Source organism: Polypterus senegalus, chromosome 4 (assembly GCF_016835505.1).
Source record: "Polypterus senegalus isolate Bchr_013 chromosome 4, ASM1683550v1, whole genome shotgun sequence".
NCBI classification, from domain to species: Eukaryota; Metazoa; Chordata; class Cladistia; order Polypteriformes; family Polypteridae; genus Polypterus; species Polypterus senegalus.
Window position 1 is genome coordinate 149,424,931 of NC_053157.1, and position 27,429 is coordinate 149,452,359.

At 37.3% G+C, this 27,429-nt stretch overlaps 1 protein-coding gene across 1 annotated transcript in view; it reads left to right on the top strand.

The window, feature by feature from the left end:
* The window catches only part of LOC120527721 (limbin-like), a 220,501-nt gene that overhangs the window by 188,197 nt on the left and 4,875 nt on the right, over positions 1–27,429 (top strand). Inside the window, exons 19-21 of the mRNA XM_039751471.1 lie at positions 2,900–2,987; positions 11,071–11,243; positions 19,623–19,721. Coding sequence (XP_039607405.1) covers positions 2,900–2,987; positions 11,071–11,243; positions 19,623–19,721 — 360 coding nt within the window. The remainder of the gene's footprint in view (positions 1–2,899; positions 2,988–11,070; positions 11,244–19,622; positions 19,722–27,429) is intronic.

A 27,429-nucleotide genomic window follows, 5' to 3' on the forward strand; every position in this document is an offset into this window, starting at 1 on the left:
TAATTCTTTGGTTCAATTTTAGTTTTTCATCTTGGTTTTGCTAATTATTTTATTTCAGTTTACAAAAATATTTTTTGATTAACAGTTTTTTTTATCTTTGTTTTAGTTTTCATTTACAATAATAACTTTGGTACATTGGATACATTGGTGACCTTTGTGTAAAACTGACACTGAAAATACCAGAGATTAGATAGAGTAGTGTAGATAGAGTATAGTGTTTAAATAAATTTGCAGACACTGAGCTTAACATGCTAAGAACAGCTCTGGAGACACAAGATTATGTCTGTCTGATTGCCGTTCATTTGGAGAGACAGGATGTAAAATTAATCAAATATTTATCTATTAAAGTGCAACAGAATATCCATGTGTGCTTAGTGCGGAAATATATATAGGATTATATGTTTATTTGTAATTATGTTCAGGTGTACTCTACAAAATGGTTTTAAGGAGTGGGCATTAAATGTCTGTTTCCCACCATCATGTAGCAAAGCAGTGTGAATGGGTACCTTTCTCATGTGAAAATGCTGTTGTTCTATTTTATATTCATTCTTCAAAGTCCATTGCTGTTCATTCACTATGCAGTTTCTTACAGTAAGAAAAATCTTTGGCTTGCTTACCAATATAGAGGTCTACTATTACAGTCCTCCTCAATTGTAACCTCTTCCTGTGTTTAACATATGATGTGCTTCCAGAACACAGACTAACGAGTTCAAGTTAGTAGAGGACCAGCATATTAAATTACCATAACACAATATTTTCAGACTTGCTTAATTCAATTCAGACTTACAAGGTTACCAGAAGTAACTCTAGGTTACTGGTGCCACCTGGGCACACACCCACACTCATACTCACACTAGTCAACAAGTTGAACAGTTACTTCTTTACCTTGCTGTCATTTGATACCCGTTGCAGTTTTAATTTCAAATCTAGGTGCCTTATAGAAACACAAGAAATGTAACTACACTTGGAAAGTACACCCCAGACTGACATTATTTAGATACTCTCACAACTTGATGCAGTACCAAATATACACCTTGAAAATAAACTTTGTATTCTACTCTAATCCAGCAGATTCTTAAAGTTTTGAAACTTGAATCTCATTCTTCACTTATCACCACTAACAATGATTGTATGAGTAACACAGGGCTATACAACGTGATGGATTCTCTATAGGAAAAGTCATAATACAGTATATAATAGAAGATGTATCTGACTACTATTAATCATAATGTAAGGCTGATTGTAAGCTTTGGGTAAGTTATATAACATTTTTAAATCATCTGAAAGTGTCAACTGATAATCGGATGTCAACTCAGTGAAAAAATGTATCCCAACTCTTTTTTGTTTGTTTTAAATGATGCAGTATACAGTTCTAGAGGTCATAAAAATTTGTAGTCATTGATTCATTTCATAAACTTACTTAACAAAAAATTTATTTATATCCTTTGCCTCCTTATAAAATTTAGAAATTCACTATCACTGAGTTGTATGAGTGATTTAGTGATAAAACTGTTAAAAAATAACAAAATATAGTAGAGTAGAAGATATTTACAAACATTTATTGTCAATAAACACTGTACTCTACATGAAAGAAGGAAGCATTCTATCAAAACTAGCCTAAAGAAATAAATGTCAATCATTAAGGGACTAATCACATACTGTTATTTTTTTTGCATGTTTTCAGAAGCAAAGCAAACCTACATTAATGTTCCAAAATAATTGAGAAGCAGAGAAATGTTATATGAAAGTGATGTACTTGATTTTGCAAAAACATTGTCATAGGTCTGTGGACATTTGAATTTCCTAGTATTCATGTTGTACTGCTTTTTTTACTATACTGCACCCTACTTTATGTAGGAACCACCAAATCATTTCAAAGTGTACATCTATCTTATGTCCACTGTACAATACTGTCAAAACAGAATGTACTCTTATCGACTTGCACATAATAATTGTGCTTGTAAGCAGTGTATTGTGGGAGTTTATTCATGCCATAATTAAATGCAATTCAACATGTTAACTAATTTACAATGTAATGCATATAAACTTGGTGCATTTAATTTTGGTATGGTTTCATAATTAAAAATACAATAGCCAAATGATTGATTGCTTTTCACTACAGCATGCAATTTCCATGTCAGTTTGAATTGAAATACAAAGGGTTATTGTTTTGTAATTTATGTCCATAGACAGCGTGTCATAACTAAAAACAAAACAAGCACATTTCATTTCGCTTAGCTGCTCCTCCGAATGTATAACATTTTATTCAAGACTGTGCATTAATCATGCCAGAACTAAATGCATTCAAAAGATGGAGCAAGTCTTCATACTACATGAGCAATATTGCTTGTGGAATGAAAACACTAACAAATAAAGGTACAGTATTTGTGTTCTTCTGTAGTTCTGTTTGTGATTCTAATAAGTGTTTATCAACAGATTTAATACGGTATTACTTGCTATATTATGCAAGTCTAGTTAGTGCTGTGTTAAAGTTGTAACTGTCTCATTCTGTGTTCCTAAAATTTAGTATGCCTCTTATGATTTTTTTGTTTCTCCTTCCAACTCAGAGAATATTTTGTGTGTAAGTAGGGGTTACAACTGGAAAACAGACACTTAATAGAAAATAAGTTTACAGAAATTAAGGTATTACTTTTGAAAGAGGCACAAAAGCAGATTGGTAGAAATTAAATAAGAAAAAAAATTTCCTCAATATATTTTAAACTAAAAAATAATTCATTTTTATTTTTCTGTTTAAATATTGTGAGTTAAATATTGTCTATAGTCAATAGAAAGCTTCCCTGGGAACTGATAGCCACATTCATAAGTGAAGAGTAGTAGATAAAAGATCTTTTATTCAGCTTTCCTTGATTTTATTTCACGCTGTTTTATTTCCAACTAGACTGATGAATGAACACACCAGCAGTCAAACAACTGAAGATTTCAAAGAGCAACTGGAATTTAAGAAGTTGCAGGCATATTTTGATCAGGTAATTGATTACAGGTTTTTGTTTGATGATGGTATTATAGATTTTTTTCTTGTTTACTATGTGACACTTTTTGATTCGACTGTGTAATCTGACAATAGTTTAAAGTCTAAATTTTAGTTTGCTGCTCACTTCAAATTGAAATGCACTCAAAGCTCAATGCATGGATTAAAACTCAGACATCAGAAATAATTTGCTATTGTTTAACCTTTACAAGAGTATCTTTAAATTAGTGGTAAAATACTCCATGGTAATTGTGGGTGTCCCAGTGTTTTCAGTGTTGGAGTAACACTGAAGTCATACTCTGGTAGGATGATGCACACTATGGTCCACACCAGGCTGCACATTTTGCACTGTGGCAATTGCTAGAGGTCAGCCACAAACCCACGACAGTTTGGATTACAGGGGCCTTTAAAAGCAGGTCCTTTACAGCAAGAACTATAAGAGCTAATGCTTCGGCATGAAGGGACTGCCTGTAACCACTGTAAGCGTAGTACTTTCTGCTCACATCAGCTGAGCTCTCTCACTCAGCCCCACCTTCTCTGCAGCAGCACCACCACTACTACATATAGAATATACAACAAATTACCTATATAGAAGGGGATCGCTTAGGCTATACATACTGCATCTTAAGCAGACATATCACATCATGCACAGATACATAATCTACAAACTATAGCTTTGCTACAGTTTCTTCTGACCAACAATGTGCAGAACAGCACCTTTTCATGAGAAATGCTCACATGGACTGTGTCTGCATAACACAAAAATAAAGATTTCATCATATAAGTAAAGATAATTGTGTGCCATGAACCAATTTGCCACAGCTTCACCCTGCCATTGGCACCACTGAAGCTCTAGTTAGTTAAGAAAACAGATTGCAGAAATGCATCATTTCATGCCTAAAGTAGGCTAAAGTAAAAGGAAGCACCCTAACAAGTACCTATTTGGGGTTAGTATGTAAGCATATTGCAGTGAGTGCCAAGATAGAAGGACTGAAGGCCACACTGAATAACTAAAAATAATGGACTTATTTATTGAACAATAATAAACTACAATCCTGTAATCTAGGAGCCTGTTAAAACTGATTACTTCCTTTTTTATGTTACGGGTTACAAGAAACACCTCCAAAACAGCAAATGTGAACAGGGAATAAGATGACGCTAGTCTCACGCATCTCCCCTCCACCATTAACACTGTTGTTATCACAGCTTTGGCAGTCACCATTAAATGTTTTGGCAAGGGATTTCTATTTATTTGTTTTCTATGAATGTGTCTTTTTTTAATCATTCTGAGCTTTGTTAATAGATGTGTTCCCCCTCCTTGCTGGACAGCCTGCTGCCCCTCATACATCTAATCCCATCTAAGCTACGATGATCTGTGACAGTAATGAACTGTAAACCTAGTAATGGACAGTGGGTGATTTACAGCACCATAACATGTTTTTAAAATTTATTTTCAGGGTTAAGGCTTTCAGGGGGGCGTAAAGGTTAATAAAAGTGTACCAAACCCCCTGGCACCTCCATACTTTTGTTTTATGCCTTACAATATGTTGTGTTTGGTTTTACAGCTGGGATTGTTCTGAACTTACTTCTGAATAATATTCGATCATATTTGTACTTACTACATGTTCTGTTTCTTTGTTTACAGCCCTTTTTTAGATGTTGCTGTATCAGACCATGTCCAAAATCATGCAATGATTTTTAGAGTTCAGATGCATGTATGAGAACACCAGCGCTATACAAAGCCATAGTTCAAGAAAATGCTGGTCCAGTTTGTTTCTAACAGTTTTCCTAATTATGGTATCTACATCTTGCATAAAGTACATAAACTAGATGTACTGACTCCAATGCACTCAGTCAGCTTTTATTTCATATAAGACTAGCCATCTTGATACACTATGCTATATATCTACCTATCTGTTCTGTGCAGAATCTTGAAACAATTATATATAAGATAGGCTGTTTGATGTTTTAATGTCAACAAAATATTACAATGTGAGGATCATTTTTAAAGGCTATACATTCAATTTTCTGATAATGTGTTAACTACTTTGCACTATATATCAAAATTGTAATTCTCACATCTGTTCATGTCCCCTATTATTCTCCTCACAGAAGTAGTATTTCCTGATTACTGATTTACTTCTCTCTCAGCACTCATTGCAAACTTTCATATGCAATTATTTGTAATTAGGCATTTTTCTTGCAACATGCATTGTGGTAGTATAGTTTTATCTCTAACTCCAGACACATAGGTTCGGGTACTTGTTCTATCACTACCTGTATGCATTTTTTTATCTAATCTAATACCCTATTCAAGTCGATATTCTGATTTCTTTGAAATTTTCAAAAAAATGTAATGTTAAGCTGTGAGGAAATTATAACTTCACCCGGTATGAGGAATTGTGAATTGTAGATGTGTGAATATGGCCTGTAATACAGTAGACTCAGATACAGTCCATGAATAGTTTTTTCTGCTGGTGCACACTTCAGCTTCCTACAGCTCTGTCCTGGTCGAAACAGATTTAGAAGATGAAAATATTTAAGTTTGTACCTTGTACTTATTTGATATTCATTTGTAAGTATCCTTGTTCTTTGTAAGATCAGACTTTCATGCAGTACCTGGACCCTAAATTGCAGATCATGTAGAGGTCAATGGTTGATAGGTGTGCATAGAACATCTAGTTAGCAGTATAGCATCATCAATAAATCTAAATGAAACCTTTAAGGGCTAGTGAACAGCATTAATATCTTGTGGCAATATTAAGCTGGAGTTCTGTGTTTGAAAATAAATAGATGCTCCTTTTTAGATTGTTTTTGCAGATATTCAGTTTTGTCATATATTGTACTGCATATATTGGCATGGGAGATTACATTTTATATACATGTCAGTGTTCAAGTTGCAACAACAAAATCTCATGGTCAGTAGTATCAAAAGTTGCAGAAAGATCTATGAGGACAAGGAGTGCTGCCCCACCTGAGTCAGTAATAAGAGAGATGTCATTAAATACTTTCAGGAGGGCTGTCTCAACACCATGAAAATGCCAAAAGCCAGATTTGGTAGATCTCAAATAAATTATTGGAATCAAGATGATCTACCAATTGATTATAAATTTGCTAACACTCCAGGATCTAAATCTACCTTTTTTAGAAAAGGTCGCTCAACTGTATGTTTAAAAATTGAGGGTAAAATCCCCCCACTACATTAATAGAATTAAATAGCTAACAAAAATGGACCCAAAACATCAAAAGCTTCAACTAAGAGGCATGGTGGCATAACACCGAGAGGACTGAAAGTATGTTTAAGTGTGTCAGTAATACTTTTTAACTGTGACAGTGCAACGTCAAAAGATTCCAAGACACTGCCACGATTAACAACAGGAAATAAATAACCAGAAAGAACAATGCCAGAACAGATAGTATCAGTTTTGCTGACAAAGAATGAAAGAAATTGCTCACATGAAAGAACAGCACTATTTAATTCCATCTCTGAATGGGGATAAATAGGTGCAATAATTACATTAAATAAGACCCTAGGCTTATTAGAATGAGAGGATACCAAATTAATGAAGTAGTCATGTTTGCATCCTGCAAATTGAACAGAGAAGCCCTAAACATCTGCTTAGATACAGCCAAGCTGTTTTTCTTCCAATATATTATATATAGTATATATCATATACACTTACACACACTCACTGCCATTTTATTAGGTACACCTATTCAACTGCTTGTAACACAAATGCCTAATCAGTCAATCACATAGCAGCGACTGTATGCATTCAGGCATGTAGACATTCTGAAGTTCAAACCGTGCATCAGAATCGGGGAAAAAAGTTTGATTCAAGTGACTTGGAATGTAGCATGGTTGTTGGTGCCAGACGGGCTGGTTTGAGTATTTCAGAATCTGCTGCTGTACTGGGATTTCCTTACACAACCATCCCTAGGGTTTACAGAGAGTGGTCATAAAAAGGGAAAATAGCTAGTGAGCGATAGTTGTCTTGGTGAAAATGCCTTTTCCATGGCAGAAGTCAGATGAGAATGGCCAGACCAGTTGGAACTTATAGAAAGGCAACAGTAACTCAAATAACCACACATTACAACCAAGGTATGCAGAAAAGCATCTCCAAATACATACCACGTTGAACCTTGAAGCAGATGGGTTACAGCAGCAGGGGACCACACTGCATGTCATCAACTAAGAGCAAACAGCTGAGGCTGCAGTTGGCATGGACTCATCAAAATCGGATAATAGAAGATTGAAAAAAACATTGTCTGGTCTGACGAGTCTCGATTTCTACTGTGACATTTGGCGTCAACAACATGACAGCATGAATCTATCTTGCCTTGTATCAACAGTTCAGGGTGGTGTTGGTAATGTAATGGTGTGGAGGATATTTTCTTAGCACACTTTGATCCCCTTAGTACCAATTGACCATTGTTTAAATGCCACAGCCTACCTGAGTATTGTTGCTAGCCATGTCCATCATTTTATGACCGCAGTGTACTCATCTTCTGATGGCTACTTTCAGCAGGATAATGTGCTAAGTCCTAAAGCTCAAATCATCTCAAACTGGTTTCTTGAACATGACAGTGAGTTCACTGTACTCAAATGGCTTCCACCATCACCAGAACTCAATCCAGTAAAGCAACTTTGGGATGTGGTGGAACATTAAATTTCAATCATGGATGTGAGGCTGACAAATTTGCAACAAATGCGTGATCCTATCATGTCAGTATGGACCAAAATCCCTGAGGATCATTTCCAGCACCTTGCTTAGTCTGTGCCATGAAAAACTGCAGCAGTTCTGAAAGCAAAATGGGGTCCAACACAGGATTATCAAGGTGTATCTAATAAAGTGGCTGGTGAGTGTATATACCTGTTTATTAGTCTTCAGTGAGCTGCTCTCAGCAAGTCACACTCGGAATTTTAAACTTAAAATGTCCTTCTCTTTGAACGTGTATATACAATGAAGCAGGCAGCTTGACTTCTGAAAAATGTACAACTTTGAATTTCATTTAGTTAGGATATCCAAATAATTACAGAGAAAATTGTAACTATAACTGTAAAACCGCAGAAATATGGTGGTCTCTTTATAAGTGTGTTTTTACAAGAAGAAACCTTTCTAAACAGAATTTTAATTAATCTATTGTCCACTTCCTTTTCTTAAGGTAGCACAATTCCCCATTCCATAAGCTTTTGTTAATTAATTAATGCCAGTGGAAGTTGGGAAATCTTCAGCTATGGAATCAGCAGAGCATTGATAACTTTGATGCAACGTATACCTTAGCTGTACAGAATGGCTCATTTTGTTTCACAAATGTTTGTAAATGGATAAATTGGCTAGGTGCTTGATTTTATACACCTGTGGCAATGGGTCTGATTGAAATACCTGAATTCAATAATTAAGAGGTGTGTCATAATACTTTTGTCCCTATAGTGTATGTATGTATGTATGTATATATATATATATATATATATATATATATACTAATAAAAGGCAAAGCCCTCACTCACTCACTCACTGACTTATCACTAATTCTCCAACTTCCCGTGTGGGTGGAAGGCTGAAATTTGGCAGGTTCATTCCTTACAGCTTCCTTACAAAAGTTGGGCAGGTTTTATATCGAAATTCTACGCGTAATGGTCATAACTGGAAGCAGTTTTTCTCCATTTACTGTAATGGAGATGAGCTTCAACGCCGTGGGGGAGTTTCGTGTGACATCATCACGCCTCCCACGTAATCACGCAGTACATAGAAAACCAGGAAGACCTCAAAAAAGCGCTCAAGAAAACATGCATTATATAATTGAGAAGGCAGCGAAACAATAAGAAGCGGCGAGTGACATATACAACCATATTCATGAGTTCTGCTACTTGAAACAAAGCATGATGTAAACCTACACTTTAAATTAAGTTCATAGACAGGCTGCGCTGGCGTTTGTAATTTAGTGCCTGCCCATATAAGGCCGTCCGTCAGCGGCAATCCAATAGCAAACTGCCACGGGTAAATATTCACGGGTGAAGGACTGTGCTTATGCAGAGGAAGATGAGATGGTCAGGGTGGTGTTTGACACAAACTCAGCGAAACTGCGAGAGAAAGTTTTAAGTGCCAGGACTAAGGTAACATTAAATAAAGCTATGGACATAGCATGAGATGGCACCATCACAGCTGGGAACCTTCGATGCATGTACACCGAGTGGCTCACGTGAACTGACGCAGTGCACAGATAAAAGCAACAGTTCCAAAGAGCTGAACAAAACCGAATTACACAATTGAAAAGGCAGCAAAAATATGAAGCGTCTGATAAGCATATTCATAAATGCAGCTACTGTGGAAACAAAGCACACGGTGGAAAAAGTCAATGTCCCGCTAAAGGAAGACAGTGTAAAAAACCCGTGCATGCAGTGTGTCAGGTCTCAGATAAAGAAGAAGACGAGCTGTTTATTGATGCAGTAAGAAACGAATCGATGAATGAAACCTGTCATCTTTACAACGATTGACAAACACGGAATGTAACTTGAACACAACACATCCTACAAATACGAACCTGATTGAAAGAAATAATGATAATCAAATCCTTGATGACAGCAACACTCAGTAACACTCACAAAACAAATACTGTATATTGACAGTCATGTTACGTTATTTTTAAAATGTTCCCTTTTCTTTTCTACCTTTTTAACACACTACTTCTCGCTGCGATCGCGGGTATATATATGTATATATATATACCGATCTACATACTCGAATAATGGATACTTTATTCGCCATCAATGATTGTTTTGGTAAAGCCATACTCAGTGTATTCATTAGATGAGCGGTAAAAAAGTAAGAGCTAGGGGAGGATGACTCATTGAGGCATGCAGGCTGTAGTGCGTCAACTCTATCTGAATTGCGATCACATTTGAAAAAATATATCTTTTCAAGTTCTATTTAGTCCATATGTGTCAAACTCAAGGGCGGGCCACATCCGCCCGTGTAATTATATCCGCCCGAGATCATTTTATATACTGTATTATTGTTATTAAAGCCCGGGTATATGAAGCGCTGGTAACACAATAAACTACAGATCCCATAATGCAGCGCTTCAGCTGCCTTGCCGAACACTTACCGCTTACTAGAGTTATTGCGCACTGAGTTTGCACGCCGCTTTGGTGACTTTGAAGAACAAAAAAAGTCCGTCTACATGCGGCTCGAACCTTGTGCATGTTTGGTAGCACATATCTGTGTGAGAAGCTCTTCTCAGTGATAAAGACTAACAAAACAACACACAGTAGTCGCCTCACTGATGAACACCTGCAATCCATCCTGAGAATCTCCACAACACAGAACCTCACACCAAACAGAAACGAACTTGTGGCCAAAAAAAGATGCCAGGCGTCCAGCTCTAAAATGACATATGAGCAAAGACAACTGAATGATTTGATTTGTTATTGCGTAAAGAGCGAGTCAACCGTTTTAACAAACAGCGTATTTCACTGATCTGAAATAGCTGTGTGTGTATATATGTAGATATGTATGTATATGTATATATATGTTTATATATGTGTGTGTGTATGTATGTGTATATATATATATATGTATTTGTGTGTATATATGTATATATATATATGTTTATGTGTGTGTGTAAATATATATATATATATACATATATATATATATATATATATATATATATATATATATATGACAACAACACTCATCACTCACAACAGTGACAAAACAATTACATTGACAATCAGGTTACGTTATTTTCAAAATGTTTCCTTTTCTTTTCATTGCTTCTTTAACACACTACTTCTCCTGCGAAGCCTTGGTATTTTGCTAGTATATATATATATGTATGTATATATATATATATATATATATATATATATATATATATATATATACACACACAGTATGTGTATATATATATATATATATATTTATATTCATATATTTAGGTGATTTGAAAAAAAATTGGGAGGGATTTTTATCATATCAGCTTTGTGATGCAACCTTTAAGGAATGTTTAAGGAAATCAATAAATTATTTCATATGTGACTTAATGTGTTTTCTTTCACCTACTGTATATTATAGGATCTTGCATTGATCGCTGACTTTGTGAAGCAAGCCCAGATACCAGCAAATATTTTGCTTGAAGTATTACGATTACTGCTTCCTACTTCACTGGAGAATGACTTGATTTCCATACTTGATGCCATATGTTCCAGGCCAACACAAGCAACACAATTTAATGGAATTGATAAAGGGTAAGTTAAAAAAGGTAATGATATTACAGTGGTATATTCCAGTAGTGTGTGTGTGTATATATATATATATATATATATATATATATATATATAGTCAGAGGTGCCAGGGGCGATGACCCGGCCGGGACTCCATGAAGGACCGGAAGAGGGCGTGCGCCCGCCTTGGATTAGATGGGGGCCACGGGTTGAAGGCATGGAAGCCCAACCCTGTAGGGGCCCGTGGTCACCACCAGGGGGTGCCCCAATGCCTTGGGAACCCTGGACCTCAGTACTTCCGCCACTCCAGGAAGTGCTGGGGGGAAGAGTAGCAGGGACACCCGGAATTCTTCCGGGAGTACAGCCGGCACTTCTGCCACACAGGGGCGTATCGGCGGGTGATTGCCGGGGAGCACCTGGAGCATATCCGGGTGAGGATTAAAGGGGCCACCTCCCTTCATTCGAGGCTGGAGTCGGGTGGAAGGAGGACAAAGCAAGAGGAGCGAGAGTGGAGGCGGCCCGAAGAAAGGCAAGAGTAAGAGAGGCCTGGACTTAGGGGTTTGTGTGCACTGACTTTTGTAAATAGTAGTGTTGTAAATAAATGTGTGGTGGTGGATTACAACATGTCTGCCTGTCTGTTCCTGGGTTCCGTTCACAATATATACACATATATATCCTCTATAATAAAACCCCTGTGTGCGTCCAGGTGTCCGTGTGTGTGTCTTCTAGTGAAGTGCGCATGCTTGGGGCAACGCAGCACATCGCACCATGCCCCGCCCATGTGCACAGCACCATGGACGCACACACTGGAAGCTGGACACACAGTGAATGGCCTAGATTACAGATTGTTACAAAGTTTTACACTAAGGCAATATTAATTATACTTACTGTATTGTCATATACGATTCTATTTTATTTGTATTATTATTTTACTTTAGGCTTCTTGCAAAAATATTTTTGACAAAAAAAAAATTAACACAACAAACAGAATGTCAAGGTCCCTCACCATTTAATATAGACTGTTCCTACTAATGTTTTTGCAGTACTGTTCTAGTGCCCATTATTGTAACGGGCTTAATATCTAGTATACAGTAATCCCTCCTTGATCGCGGGGGTTGCGTTCCAGACCCTCCCAAATACGACCCCCCTCCCCCCCACAATAGGTGAAAATCAGCAAAGTAGAAACCATATGCTAGTATGCTTATTTTTATTTATTTCAAGCCCTTATAAACTCTCCCACACTGTTTATAAATATTCCCTGCACAGTTATACAGCATAATCCATTTGTATTCTCTTAGATATTAGGTAAGAATCATTGAAATTATGTATGTAAACACACTCTTTATACACAGTAAAACCTAAATATTATTTTAAAGATATCGAGTGTCTCCGATATCACATATGTTACAGCCATTACGATAGACAGGCCACCAGCAATAAATACGTACAATGCAAGAAAACTTGTATACAGTAAATGTGTGTACAGTGACACTAAACGTACGTACATGTACAAAGTACTGTAAGTAGAAAATTCATTATGGTTACTCACCAACAATGACACAATGACTTGTCCAATAACGATGAGTTTAATTTTACTGCTCAACAAAGGAGAGCGTTACAGCCCTTCTAAAGGAGCCACTTCAGGCGACTGTGTAGCACCGCCATTGTTGTTCTTCCGGCAGTCTTCAATCCAAATCCCTAAAGCAGATTCCATCCAGACTACTGCCTTATTACATCCACTTACAACTCGTTTTGCACCCAGGTTAGAAGGACACTGCGGCCATAGATCTTATATTCCTTTCCTACTTTTTAAATAAAAAGAATCGTAGCCTCATTGATGCTGTAATGGCGTCCTACAGCGGTGTAGCTTTTCCCTTCCTTCAACAAATCCAAAACATTTACCTTTTCGGCAATCGTTAACATCTTCCGTTGGCGCTTGGGCACAGCCCCTGAAGCAGGAGCAGATCGTCTTGGAGCCATAATGAAGGGCTTGACTATGCACAAAGATAACACAAAAGAGCACAAAAGTTAACTCTTTACATAGCGAAACACGTTGATGCTCAATGAGCGAGACAAGACTTCCTGGTTAACACCGCATTCAGCACACAGGAACTTAACCAAGGAACTGATTGGTTAGCTTCCTAGCCATCCGCCAATAGCGTCCCTTGTATGAAATCAACTGGGCAAACCAACTGAGGAAGCATGTACAGGAAGTAAAAAGACACATTGTCCGCAGAACCCGCAAAGCAGCAAAAAATCTGCGTTACATACAGTATTTAGTTATGCTTACATATAAAATCCGCGATAGAGTGAAGCCACAAAAGTCAAAGCGCGATATAGCGAGGGATTACTGTATATATATTATATATATATATATATATGTGTGTGTGGAAAATCTGTTAGAATATATTTGAAAATCATGATTGCAAGAAAAACCAGGTTAGTAGTAAGAGTAAAACATATTCCAGCATTACGTCTGTAGTGTAAGAGGGTCAATAAGTAAAAGTATAAATACAAATATGCACCAATGAATCACAATCAAATAAACTTTCTTTTTTATATGCCGACAAAAGAAGTAAAGGAACATAACTTAGACAGAAATTATCTAGAAAGATAGATATTAATCTTACAGAAGATAAAATTGTATACAGAATATGGAATTAAAAGTAATTAACAAACACTGTTGTCCCAGTCTTAGCATAATGATATGATATATATCTTGTGAACATATAGCCTATAAGTACCCAAATAAAATATCTTCAATTAATTATTTGGGGAATGTTTTACTTGGTTGTATTATATTAATAAATCTGCAATTTTATTCCTCTTCAAAAGGAATTATATTCAGTCTTCATAATTTCCGGATCTGCACATTTGTCATCAATAATTGAATGGAAATGTCTTGCAACTAGTAAAGAATGATGTTATTCCCAAAATGCAGTGCATCTGAATTAATAACAGGACTCATGACCAATGAAAGGTGGGAGAAGCATATCTTCAAATCAAACGCACAGCATTGTGGTGGAAATTAAATCTTTTCTGTATACTATGAAACCACCTTTTCCAGGAAGAAATGGTTAATAATATTGAAGCAAAAATTGCACACATCTTGCATGTTTTGACCACATGAATGGATTCCAGAAATGTGGATTATACAACACGAATTATGCCAGAATTTTTTGCATTTTTCCATTTTTTCAAAGCCCCAAGGTATTTTTTTAATTTTCAGTTGTCCAGAATTAGTAACTGCTGAGCACTGTTGAATTTGAATATTCAAGATGTACTCCCTAGGCTAAGTAACACTTAAAAAAAATACCATGCTTAAATATTTTTTAACGAGTTAACAGTAAGGAATATCAAGAAAAATAGCAGGGAATCCCTTAGTTATATAAGGCCGTAGCTACACCAGTGGGTTTGAAAACTCTGTATGTAACTACAGTAGTACAGTATAGTATACATTATTAATAATGTAATAATTACATATCTTTTTACTTTATTTTTGGTGTTGTGTTTGTATATATATATATATATATATATATATATATATATATATATATATATATATATATATATATATATATATATATATATATATATATCTCCAGTGCCTGCCTTCTTCAGGCCACCTCCACTCCTCTCCAATAAGACTCCTGTCTACTTCTGCCCAACTCCAGTCATTGTATGAAGGGAGGTGGCCCCTTTTATACAAGCCTGGATGGGCTCCAGGTGCTTCCTGACACTCCTCCACAGACACTCCCCTGTGTGGCGGAAGTGCCGGCTGCTCACCCAGAAGCACTCAGGGTGTCCCCAGTCTTCTCCCCCCCAGCACTTCCGGGTGTGGTGGAAGTGCTGAGGTCCAGGGCTCTCCAGGCACCAGGGCACCCCCTGGCAATGACCATGGGTCCCAACAGGGTTGAGCTTCCAAGCTCTGCACCCGTGGTCCCCAACGCAACCAGGGCAGTCGACCCCTCGTGGTCTGGAGGAGGCACAAGCCCTCCTCTGGTCCTCTTGGGCATCCTGGCTGGGTACCACCCCCAGCCGCATGCCGCAATATATATATATAACTATTGTGTAGAATTTGTTAAATAATCATCTATATGTTATTGATAAGGCTTGCCATCTATATTACAGTATTAGGAGGTGAGGCAGAGAGCCTAAAACACAGTCATAGATTTTCTCATTTGCAACCATCCAGCACCCTAAACTTTTGTTTTACAAGGAATAAAAGTATACATGTTATTTTTATGTTTGGCAAAGCATGGCAAGAACTTAACTGCAACAATATAAGACTTTAAAAGGTGCATCTGTGCTTTCAGAAATATCAAACGTCAGCTTGGCCAATACTTTGTGTAAGTATGCATGCCCCCCAATTCCTCAGCTTATTTATCGAAAAATGTCTGTCTGTCAAGTTTGCCCCTGTGACAAAGACTGGAGTATTTCACTAATTTCATTCCATTTTTCTAAGAAGAATATGTCTGTGACAACTCAGAAAAGTTATAATTGGATTTGTGACACAAAAGCATAATACATTCTTCTCAATAACTTTGAGATGCTACAAGCTTACAAAGTAGTTTTATGTTTCTGAAAGGTTATGTCTTCTAGGTCACAGGAAGAGTTTAAAAAATAAGTCTGTTTCTTCCTTGGAGCAATTGCCTCAATGAATGCAGTTCACAGTTGGAAAATGCACTGTGGAAAAGTAGTTTGACTTATATTATAGTCTCAAAGACACAATGAAGCAGTTTTTAGAACACTCTCTTTCTCTATCTCCATCTCTCTCTCTCTCTCTTTCTCTCTCTCTCTCTCTGTCTATCTCTCTCTGTCTCTCCCTTCCTCCATCTTTGTTAATGTAGGTGTTGTTAGTACTGTGACCATTGGATGACTGGAAGTAAATTCAGTTTTAAATCACATACATATTCTTAGTGAAACTCCAACGGATTAGAAGTTAGGTTGAGTATATGTAATTTATCATTTTTACAGCAATATAATTTAACCACATACACACAAACAAAGCAGAAGCAGGCATGTTTGTTTGAAGTTGTTAAACCTTACATGCTGCATGGGCGCAATGCCTGTGCTGTATGTGTGCACTAAACATACTGTATGATTCCTGCCGTTGACAATAGGTAAGAAATTGGCTACTGAGGGTACTTGATTTACCCCTGCTGTTAATTCATTTAGTTCCTGCTCCAAATAACACAGGACCAAAGGCAGTTTCCCAGCCTTTATCTCCTACACCCACCATTGTCTAATTGATGTACTGGTTTAGTTTGTCTAATACAAAATATTAAATAATAATTAATTCTGTTCTGAAAAGAAAACATTGTTAGAATGCACTTTCTATGAGAATGTTGTTCAAAATTCAATGTTTATAATTCTTGTACAGGCTTGTTTTGAGTTAATGTCTTTGTTTCATGTTTGAGAAAGGTTACGTATGTGGAATCACAGTTAAGACAAAGAGGTGTGGCACACTGCTGTTTCTTTTTTCTCTTCTTTTGCAAATTATCTCCATGGCTGTCACATTTTTTCCATTTAATCTATTGTGATTCTCTCTTAGCTCAATGTAAGTAAATGGGTTATTGACTTTTCACAGGTAAACTGAAAATAATTATTTGTACAACAATAAATATAGGAAAATAAAGAGTGGTTTTTAAAATTTACATGACCTTTTTTCTTTTTGCAAACATGCTATTGGAAGTTGGGGATGGTGTGTATAACTTTCAAAATACTAAAACGTCACAATACACTAGTTGTTTGTTTATTATGGAGTGTTTTGATTCAGCCCTAGCAAAAATCAAAAAGGCCCTAAGTTGAACAACAAAGCAGGGAGAAAGCTAATGCTAACAGAAAAATAAGCCAAACGGGAGAAATAGATAGGGCTCTTTACATTTAATCCAAATAGCCTAATTGTCGAAAATTGGGGAAAGGGACCAGAGCAAAAACTTAAACAGAGGATAAAGAAGGAAAAAGAGAACATTACAATATTTGCAGTAAACAAAATGTAACAAACAAAAACACAGACATAGGCTTTTCCACCTATAGCCTTGTACAAGAGGACTCATACAAAATTAGGGGTGGATAGATCAAAAAAATGTTGTTGAAACATTCTGTAAATTATTTGCGATAGGAACTACATCATCAATTAAACACAGAAAAACAAAAGAGCTGCAGCTTTTCCTAGTCTCAGCAGCACTGGGTACAACACAACACATTTATTATAGGACAATATTATTATGCCCCTTCAAAACTTACAAATTAGCTCCTTCTGTAACACAATTAAACAAATATAATAGCAACATAACATTCCTAATCTATGTCAGGGCTGAGGCAGGACAGGACCTGTTCGGGAACATTGGGCACATACAATGGACTTAATACTGTATGGAAGGGGAGCCCATTAATGTACACACTCTCATTATGATAGTTTTAGAGTCACCATTCAACCAAATACACATACTTTATGGTTGTGGGGAGAAAAACTGAAGCACCTGGAATAAAATCCATGTATAAACAAAACATGCAAACTCCACACAGACACTGGTCTTGGGTTTAAACAGGATTCTGGAACTGTGAAGCAGCAGCACTAAGCACTGCAAAATTAAAATTTTTGCTGATGCTGAAAATGTCTTAATGGTGAATATTGTATCCATCTGATCATTCATCCATCCATCTGTTTGAAAAGCATTATTGGTTTTACATAGTGTTTTATTTCTTTTGTTTCATTTAAATAAAGTTATAGTGTCAGCTGTGTTAATAAAGGAAATAAATATGTTATTGTCTTAGATACAGTATATTTGTACAGGCATATTTTTTATCAAGTATATTGCACAATAGCAACATACGACATCGTGCAATAGTTTCATATCAAGGGATTCCATGCACCTTACTGCTGCATTCATTCCGAGGCTATTTCTATATATGTTCCAAAAATACACTTTCATGGAATGTAGCTCGTTACGTTCTTGCAGAGGTGTTTTGCAGTTCAGAAACCTTCTGCAAAATATTCAGAGCCTCTGTCCGCAGCTTAGGAGTTTGAGCAGGAATCAGCCCTGGACGTTTTGGCAGTATCTCATTAGAAACAGCTATGTAAATTCATTTATAACAATCAGCCCATATAAAACCTCAGTTTTGACCAAGCTACGAATTAAACCTGCCCTAGTCAAAATATTATGTATAGCAAATAATATTAAGTTAATATTTACATGTAGATTTATGTTTCTGACTTATCCTCAAGATCATTGCTGGATGTTTTTCTATTCATTGATTTCATACAAGTAATAAAGGTGTGAAATCTTATTTGCAAACTAGAACAATATTTTAATTTAAAATCTGAACATTGGAAATATACTTCCACAGCACCAAGGTTAAAATACCACTGTTGAACTTGTTTTTTACAGGAATCAATGTGCAATTTGATGTGTCTATTTATTTAAAACTATAAGGACTTTAAAGAAAATGCTTAAAAAAATATTAAAATAATGACGGTTTATGCAGAAGCAAGGAATTTAACAGTACAGAGCAGTTGAATTTCCTCAGATCTGTGTGACATTTCTGTGAGCCAAATGCCAGTGAAAAGAAAAGATTAAAATGTGCTAAATGGACTTTTGGGTAATTCCATATTTTTCAATTTTAGTCTTTTCTTTTTATTTGCCAGATTCATTTGCCTCTAAGGCCAGCATCCTAGAGTTATCTTTAGGTTATACATATTACAAAATAATGAGTCCTTGTTGTTTTTTAAGAGGGTTAAAGAGTAAAAAATCAAATATTTATGCTTAATTCAACCATTTTTGAAAGAGACCAACTTTGAACTTCACTTCTTTCACTTTCTTCATGCCGTGCCATGTTTTCCCCTCAGAAAGTCATCACCAAAAGCTGTTATTGACATTGGGTGTCAATACCCAATATCAATGATATGTAGAAAAGTAGACAATAATAACCTCAAGATAGGAATCAATATTCAATAACATTTTTGGCAAATGGATGTATTCGGTAAGTGTTAAGACTTTTTTTACAATGGGACCCTGGTACCAATAAGCTCAATTATAAAACACCAGAGCTGGCTAGTTATATTTTAATTTCATGTACTAAGATAATATATACTATGGTTGTGAAGCTATAACTTCCATTTTTAAAAATACCAAACTCATCCTTTAACAATTTAATTTTATGTTTGCATGTTGTCTTCATTGAACGTCCAATTAACCTTATGTTGTTTATCATTGATTGAGAGTAATATTGTAAATGTATTTTTCTGCATAATGCTACTTTTATATCTGACTTCCAACTACAGAAATTGATCATGTATAAGTGATTTCAAATGCTGCTAATAAAAATGTAAAAGTTGGTTGACATGAACAATGGCCACAGTTGCAAAAATCTCAATGGAGACATTGTTGTATTTTAAAGGAAACTGGAGACCTCTAGGAAACCAATGCACATCAAGCTGAAAGAAGAAATTACTAAAAAGTATGCAAAGCCTGGCAACTTGGGCAAAGAGAAAGGAAGGTAAGTTTGGAAATGTATACTGTCAACATGAAGTAACATTGTAGAGAACTGTGTTTCTTTTTCATTTTGCATGCTTCATTCTCATTCATGTTGACGTACAGTATTGTAAAATAATTAGATTATTAGAATGTTACATGGCACAAAGCAAAAGTTCATTGAACATATTTCAATGAGATGTGAAGATTCTAAATAAACCTAAAAAAATATATTTATTTATTTTCAATGTATGAATATAACTTAACAGCACTATTCACAAAGCTTTGGTCTGTCTTCTGTTGGAGTCTGACTGCTAGACACGCCTCAGTAAGCTCAAAATATATAAAATAAGGCAAGCTTTCAAATTTGCTGTTAGAATGAGCTTTCTCATGACATCCTACACAGTGTGATCTGAAGCGTGAACTGTCATAAAAATAAGATGCCTCTCAAGTACCAATCCTGACTAAATAATTGCATCCCACAGAGTCCACAGTTATTTTAGTTGAATTGTTGACAATTGTAGGATCATATCATAATTTTTTCTGCATATAGAAAAGCATTTTAGCTTGTGTGACACACATTACAGAACACATTGTTTGGCACAGCCTCGTCAGAATTGAATCAAAATTTACCTAACAAGCTGTTGACAAATGTAGCAGGAAATTATCAAAATCTGTATGGTATGTGTGAAAAAATAATTAAAGATAAGTCACCCCCAGCTTGAAACAAGCAGCCTGTTTACGAGTGAATTTGCTACCCAAACAGAAAATGGCAAATCTGCCTGCCATCTAGATAAGTTTGCTTATACTTATGCTTAAGCTTTAGATAAGTTTGTGTCTATTAATGGTTGGTCCAGGCATTTCAGTTATGTAGTAAATGGGCCAGAATTGTATATACTGCAAATGCATATGCACAGTATTTGTATTTCTGTATTTATATATGGTTATATACTATATAACAAAAGGTTCCATCAACTGGAGCTCTGTTCTTGTTGCGACAAAGGACAAAATGAGAAAATGTCTTTCTGGGACCTTTATCATATCCTACACCTCTATCTTCCACCACCATGTCTCTTTGTCCCCAGGTGGGTTCCTTCCTGTCGTCCTACCCAACATCTCTTCACCTACTCTTAATATAACTTTGCTATTCTTCTCCCAGCATTCCTGCACACTGTTAACACTAGAATCTCCAGAGCCTACGAAAAAATTTGTAGATCCATCCGACTTTAAATCGCTTTGCACCTCTCCATCAGCGTTTTTTGTCCTGTAAATGTGTCGATAAGGAGCAAGCAGCCTGCTATCACATCCCCCACCACTGCACAGTTTTCTCAGCTCAAGTCTGTTTACCTGCATGTCAGTTGCTTGGAGTTGTATAGAGGGAGAAGTCAAACAAAATCACACCTTTTATAAATACTATATCGTCATTTGGAACACATGTATTTCATGTGTGTTCCGTGTCTACAACAATCTATGTATAGTAAACACATCGTTAAAACAGAAACGTTTTCATGTTTTAGTAATAATTGATAAAATGTAAACATGAAGTGTATAATGTGTTAAGCCTGAATTCCAAATATCAAATAAACACTTTCACAAAAGGTACAAATATAACAGAACAAATGCGCTTCTATTCAAGAATATAACTGCAGAAAAAGAACCCGCGTTAGGGTGCGACATTGACACGCAATTGCTACGACCACTTCGGTTGGCACAACGGTATCAGCTGTTGACTGGTAATCAAAACTTCACGGGTTTGACCCCGGACATGTCCATTTTTAGAAGTGAGCTGCTCGTATTCTTACTATTTTAGAATAAAAACATACATTTGATTTCAGTCTGTAACAGCCGCTGTAAATGTATGATACTTGTAAAGGTTAGCTTTTTCTTTTTTTTTTTTTTATTCAGTTTTATTCTCTTAGTCGCATTCATGATCCTACCGCCCCCCACCCCATCTGACACTGCTGTTTTCACATAAAGATATGCTAGCTCTGCAGTCTACTTGTGACTTTACGCTGTAGGAAGTAAGTAAATAAACCAAGGTAAATAAGTAAATAACATTCGATCTGGCTCTTATATACAAAGTACAGCGACAGCAGCTTCCACCTGCAGCTATAGACTCTTCAGTACATAAGCGACTCTCCAAGCTAGTTTGTAGATCTGGACGGTGTATGTGCTCCAAAAAAAAAAGTTTAACTGCATTCTTGTATGATTGCTTGCGTACTGTAGTGTCAGCGGGCACTTTTCGTGGCATTGCACATATTTTTTGAGCATACCCGTGTCGATCAAACGCAGGAAGTTCTGCAGTCTACTTGTGACTTTACGCTGTAGGAAGTAAATAAATTAAGGTAAATAACATTCGATCTGGCTTTGATGTAAGTAACATAATAAAAAGTCAAGCAAAATGACACCTTTAATGGCTAACTAAAAAGATTATAATATGCAAGCTTTCAAGGCAACTCAGGCCTCTTCTTTAGGCAAACATGTAAGTAACATATAAATGTTAATGTTTTCAGCACATGCACTGTCCAGATCTAAACACTAGCGTGGAGAGTCGCTTACGTACTGAAGAGTCTATAGCTGCAGGTGGAAGCTGCCATCACTGTACTTTGTATATAAGAGCCAGATCGAATGTTATTTACTTATTTACCTTGGTTTATTTACTTACTTTGTACAGCGTGAAGTCACAAGTAGACTGCAGAGCTATAGCACGTCTTTATGTGAAAACAGCAGTGTCAGATGGGAGAATAAGAGAGAATAAAACTGAATTAAAAAAAAATGAAGCTAACCTTTACAAGTATCATACATTTACAGCGGCTGTTACAGACTAGAAATCAAATGTATGTTTTTATTCTAAAATAGTAAGAATAAGAGCAGCTCACTTCTCCAAACGGACACGTCCGGGGGCGAACCCATGACGTTTTGATTACCAGTCAATAGCTGATACCGTTGCGCCACCGAAGCGGTTGTAGCAAATTCGTGTCAATGTCGCATCCTAACACGGGTTCTTTTTCTGCAGTTATATTCTTGAATAGAAGCGCATTTGTTCTGTTATATTTGTACCTTTTGTGAAAGTGTTTATCTGATATTTGGAATTCAGGCTTAAAACATCATACACTTCATGTCTACATTTTGTCAGTTATTACTAAAAAATGAAAAACGTTTCTGTTTTAATGATGTGTTTACTGTACATGATTGTTGTAGACACGGAACACACATGAAATACATGTGTTCCAAATAACGATATAAAAGGTGTGATTTTGCTTGGTGAGCGGCACGGTGGCGCAGTGGTAGCGTTGCTGCCTCGCAGTTAGGAGACCCGGGTTCGCTTCCCCGGTGCTCCCTGCATGGAGTTTGCATGTTCTCCCCGTGCCTGCGTGGGTTTCTTCCCACAGTTCAAAGACATGGTGGATTGGCGATTCTAAATTGGCCCTAGTGTGTGCTTGATGTTTGTTTGTGTCCTGCGGTGAGTTGGCACCCTGCCCAGGATTGGTTCCTGCCTTGTGTTGGCTGGGATTGGCTCCAGCAGACCCCGTGACCCTGTGTTCGGATTCAGCGGGTTGGAAGATGGATGGATGGGATGGATTTTACTTGACTTCTCACTCTATACAACTCCAAGCAACTGACACACAGGTAAACAGCCTTGAGCTGAGAAAACTGTGCGGCGGTAGGGGATGTGATAGCAGGCTGCTTGCTGCTTATCGACACATTTATAGGACAAAAGACGCCGATGGAGAAGTGCGAAGCAATTTAAGGTGGATCGGATCTACGATTTTTTTTCATAGGCTCTGGTAATTCTAGTGTGTAATAACTGCATCTCATTTAAAACGTCCTCCCTAAACCTACAGTCATGGCCAATGTACAGTCAATGTACAGTCATGGCCGAAATTATCAGCACCCCTGGAATTTTCCCAGAAAATGCACCATTTCTCTCAGAAATGTGTTGCAATTACAAATGTTTTGGTATACACATTTTTATTTTCTTTATGTGCATTGGAACAACACAAAAAAACAGAGAAAGAAGTTCACAACACATGACACTGTAGCTAATCTCCCTGGACATGGACGGAAGAGAATAATTGATAAAAGACTGCAGCGAAGGATAGTCCGAATGGTGGATTAACAATCAACTTCAACACGTATTCAAGCTGTTCTGCAGACTCAGGGTGTAACAGTGTCAGCTCGAACTATCCGCCGACATCGGAACGAAATGAAACGCTATGGCAGGAGAGCCAGGAGGACCGCACTACTGACACAGAAACATAAAAAGCCAGACTGGAGTTTGCCAAAATGTACTTGAGGAAACCAAAACCCCTCTGGGCAAACGCCTTGTGGACAGATGAGACCAAGGTAGAGTTTTTTGGTAAAGTTCATCATTCTACTGTTTACAGAAAACAGAATGAGGCCTGTGAAGAAAAGAACACAGTACCTACAGTTAAACATAGTGGAGGTTCTATGATGTTTTGGTGATGTTTTGTTGCCTGTTTTGCTCCAAATCTAAAGACTACCAAAAGATATTGGGGTGCAATATAGGGCCCAGTGTCAGAAAGCTGGGTCTGCATCAGAGGTCATGGGTGTTTCAGCAGGACAATGACTCCAAACATACCTCTAAAAGCACCCAGAAATGGTTGAAGACAAAGCGCTGGAGAGTTCTGAAGTGGTCAGCAATGAATCCAGATCTAAATCCGATTGAACACTTATGGAGAGATCTCAAAACTGCTGTTGGGAGAAGGCGCCCTTCAAATCTGAGAGACCTTGAGCAGTTTGCAAAAGAAGAGTGGTTAGAAATTGCATTTGAGAGGTGTAACAAGCTTGTTGATGGTTATAGGAAGTGCTTGATTTCAGTTATTTTTTCCAAAGGGTGTGCAACCAAATATTAAATTGAGGGTGCCAATAATTTTGTCCAGCCCAGTTTTTGGGTTTTGTGTGAAATGATGTCAGATTTGGCTTTTTTTCTCTGTTTTTTGTGTTGTTCCAATGCACATAAAGGAAATAAACATGTGTATACCAAAACATTTGTAATTGTAACAATATTCTGGGAGAAATGGTGCATTTTCTGGGAAAATTCCAGGGGTGCCGATAATTTCGGCCATGATTGTATATATAAAATATACACACACACACAAACTACCAGTGAAAAGAACAATTTAGAACAGTTTTTGCAATTTGCTGTGCAGAGTGGAGGCAGAACCTCTGTGTTTTTCCGAGTTGATTCTGGGGTTCGTCAGGGTTGTCTTCTTGCTCATACTCTGTTCAGTGCTTGCATGGACTGGGTTTTGGGCAGGGTCATGGGGTCCAGCGGCTGTGGGACATCTGTTGGCGAAGAAAGATTCACTGATATTGACTTTGCTGATGATGCTGTGATCTTCACATAGTCAATGGAGGCTCTGATTGGGGCTCTCAAGAGACTGTGCAAAGAGTCTAAGTGTCTGGGCTTGCAAGTGACCTCGATAAAAACCAAGATCAGGCCTTTAATGACCTCTTGGGCACAGCCGTCAGCAGTGTGTCTGTCTGTGGAGAGACTGTCAACATTGTTGAGAGGTTTACTTACCACAGCACTGAAATTCATGTCTCTGGTGACTCTTCCTGTGAAGTCAGTAGACAGATTGGTGAGTGTGGGAGGTCATGAGGTCACTGGAAAGGGGTGTGTGGCACTCCTGATATCTATGCAAAAGGTAAAAGTCTTTAGAGTCCTGGTGTTTCCTGCGTTGCTATATAGCTGTGAGACATGGACGCTATCCAGTGACCTGAGATGAAGATTGGACTCCTTTGGTACTGTGTCTCTTCAAAGAATCTTTGGGTACCACTGGTTTGACTTTGTGTTGAATAAGAGGTTGCTCATGGAGTCCCAAAGGATGCATATTACCTGTATTGTGAGGGTTACAGTTACAGAAGTATGGCCATGTGGAGCGATTTCCCGAGGGTGATCTGGCTCACAGAATTCTCAATGTTGAGGAACCAAGAGGCTGGACCAGGTCAGGGGGACGCCCACATAACACACCTGGCTGTGGCAGATGAATGTTTATTTCTTGAGGGTGTGACTGGACTGCGTGTTTGCCTGGGGGGCTGCCAACCAGGATCCCAAGCTGTTTCGTTGTGAGATGGGTGCAGCAACACGCTGTACCAGTGCATGCTCCCTAACCTAACCTGACTGGTAAATGAAAAACACTCCTAAGGGTAATAATGCTCTCTTTTTATTTGTTAATTGCAGTTTTCCTGCCATTATCACTGGAATATTGTCCAAGTAGTGCTTCAGAGGGTGTAGTAGCACAGTCTGTTCCAACTCTGCTTAAAAACAGAGTGTTTTTAAGTAACAAAACACTTGGCATCCTTGTCTTGAGTTGCCTCCCAGCTACATGTTTATAGGCTACTGAGTGTCCTAATAGATGTAATATTGAAACCCTGTGGTCATACTATTAGTAAAACTAAGAAACGCCCAGTTAGCTTGACTAGCATAATATTCAATAGGTGATACTGTATATACATGTATACAGTATGTGTGCGTGTGTATTTATATACTCTATACATACACCTGCTGGACAACTCATTAGGAACACCTGTACAACATCCATGCAATTATCTAATCGGCCAGTCATCAACACACACTGCAAAATATCATGCAGATACAGGTCAAAGAAGATTCAGTTAATGTTCACATCAAACACCGGAATGGGAAAAAATGTTATCGTAGTGATTTCGACCATGGCATGAGATTGATTGAGCCATATGGGCTGGTTTGAGTATTTTTGTAACTGCTCATCTCCCGGGATATTCTCATACCACAATCTCTACAGTTTACTCAGAATGGTGCAAAAAACAAAGAAACATCAAGTGAGTGGCAGTGCTGCAGATAAGAGTTCAGAAAAGAATTGCTAGACTGGTCTGCGCTAAAAGAAAGGCCATGGTTACTCAGATGGCCACTCTGCACAACTGTGGTGAGCAGAAAAGCATCTAAGAATGCACAACAGGCAGAGTGGTTTTAACAGCAAAAGACCATGTCAGGTTCCACTCTTGTCAATCAAGAATAGAAAGTAGAAGCTGCAGTGAGCTCAGGCTCACTAAAAATGGACATTTGAACACTGAGAAAATGTAACCTGGTCTGATGAATCTCGATTTCTACTGAGCCACACAGATGATAAGGTCATGGTTTAATGCCAAAATCGGGAATTAATGCACCTAACCTGCCTTGTATCAATAATGTAGGCTGGTTATGGTGGTGTAATGGTGTTCTGGAAAGTTTTGTTGGCACACATTGGGACCATTAATACCAATCAACATCGCTTGAATGCCATAGCCTTTCGGATTATTGTAGTTGAGATTGTGCATTTCTTCATTACCACAATTTTCCATTTCCTAATGGCTTTTTTCGACATGATAACCCACTATGTCACAAACTAAAAGTTGTCTCAAACTGTTTCCATAAGCATGACAATGTGTTCAGTACTCTTTAGTGACCTTCCCAGATTCTGGAGCTGATCCAATAGAACACCTTAGGGATGTGGTAGAAGAAGAGATTTGCAGCATGAATGTGCAGAAATTGTATGATGCTATCATGTCAATATGAATCAGAATCTCAAAGGAATGTTCCCAGCATCTTGTGGAATCCAGGCTACAAAGAGTTAAGGCTGTTTTGGGAGAAAAAGTAGGCCATACCCAGTTTTAGCATAGTGTGCTTAATAATTTCAGTGAATGTATGTGTGAAAATATATTGTTTGTATGAATTTAAATGTATAATA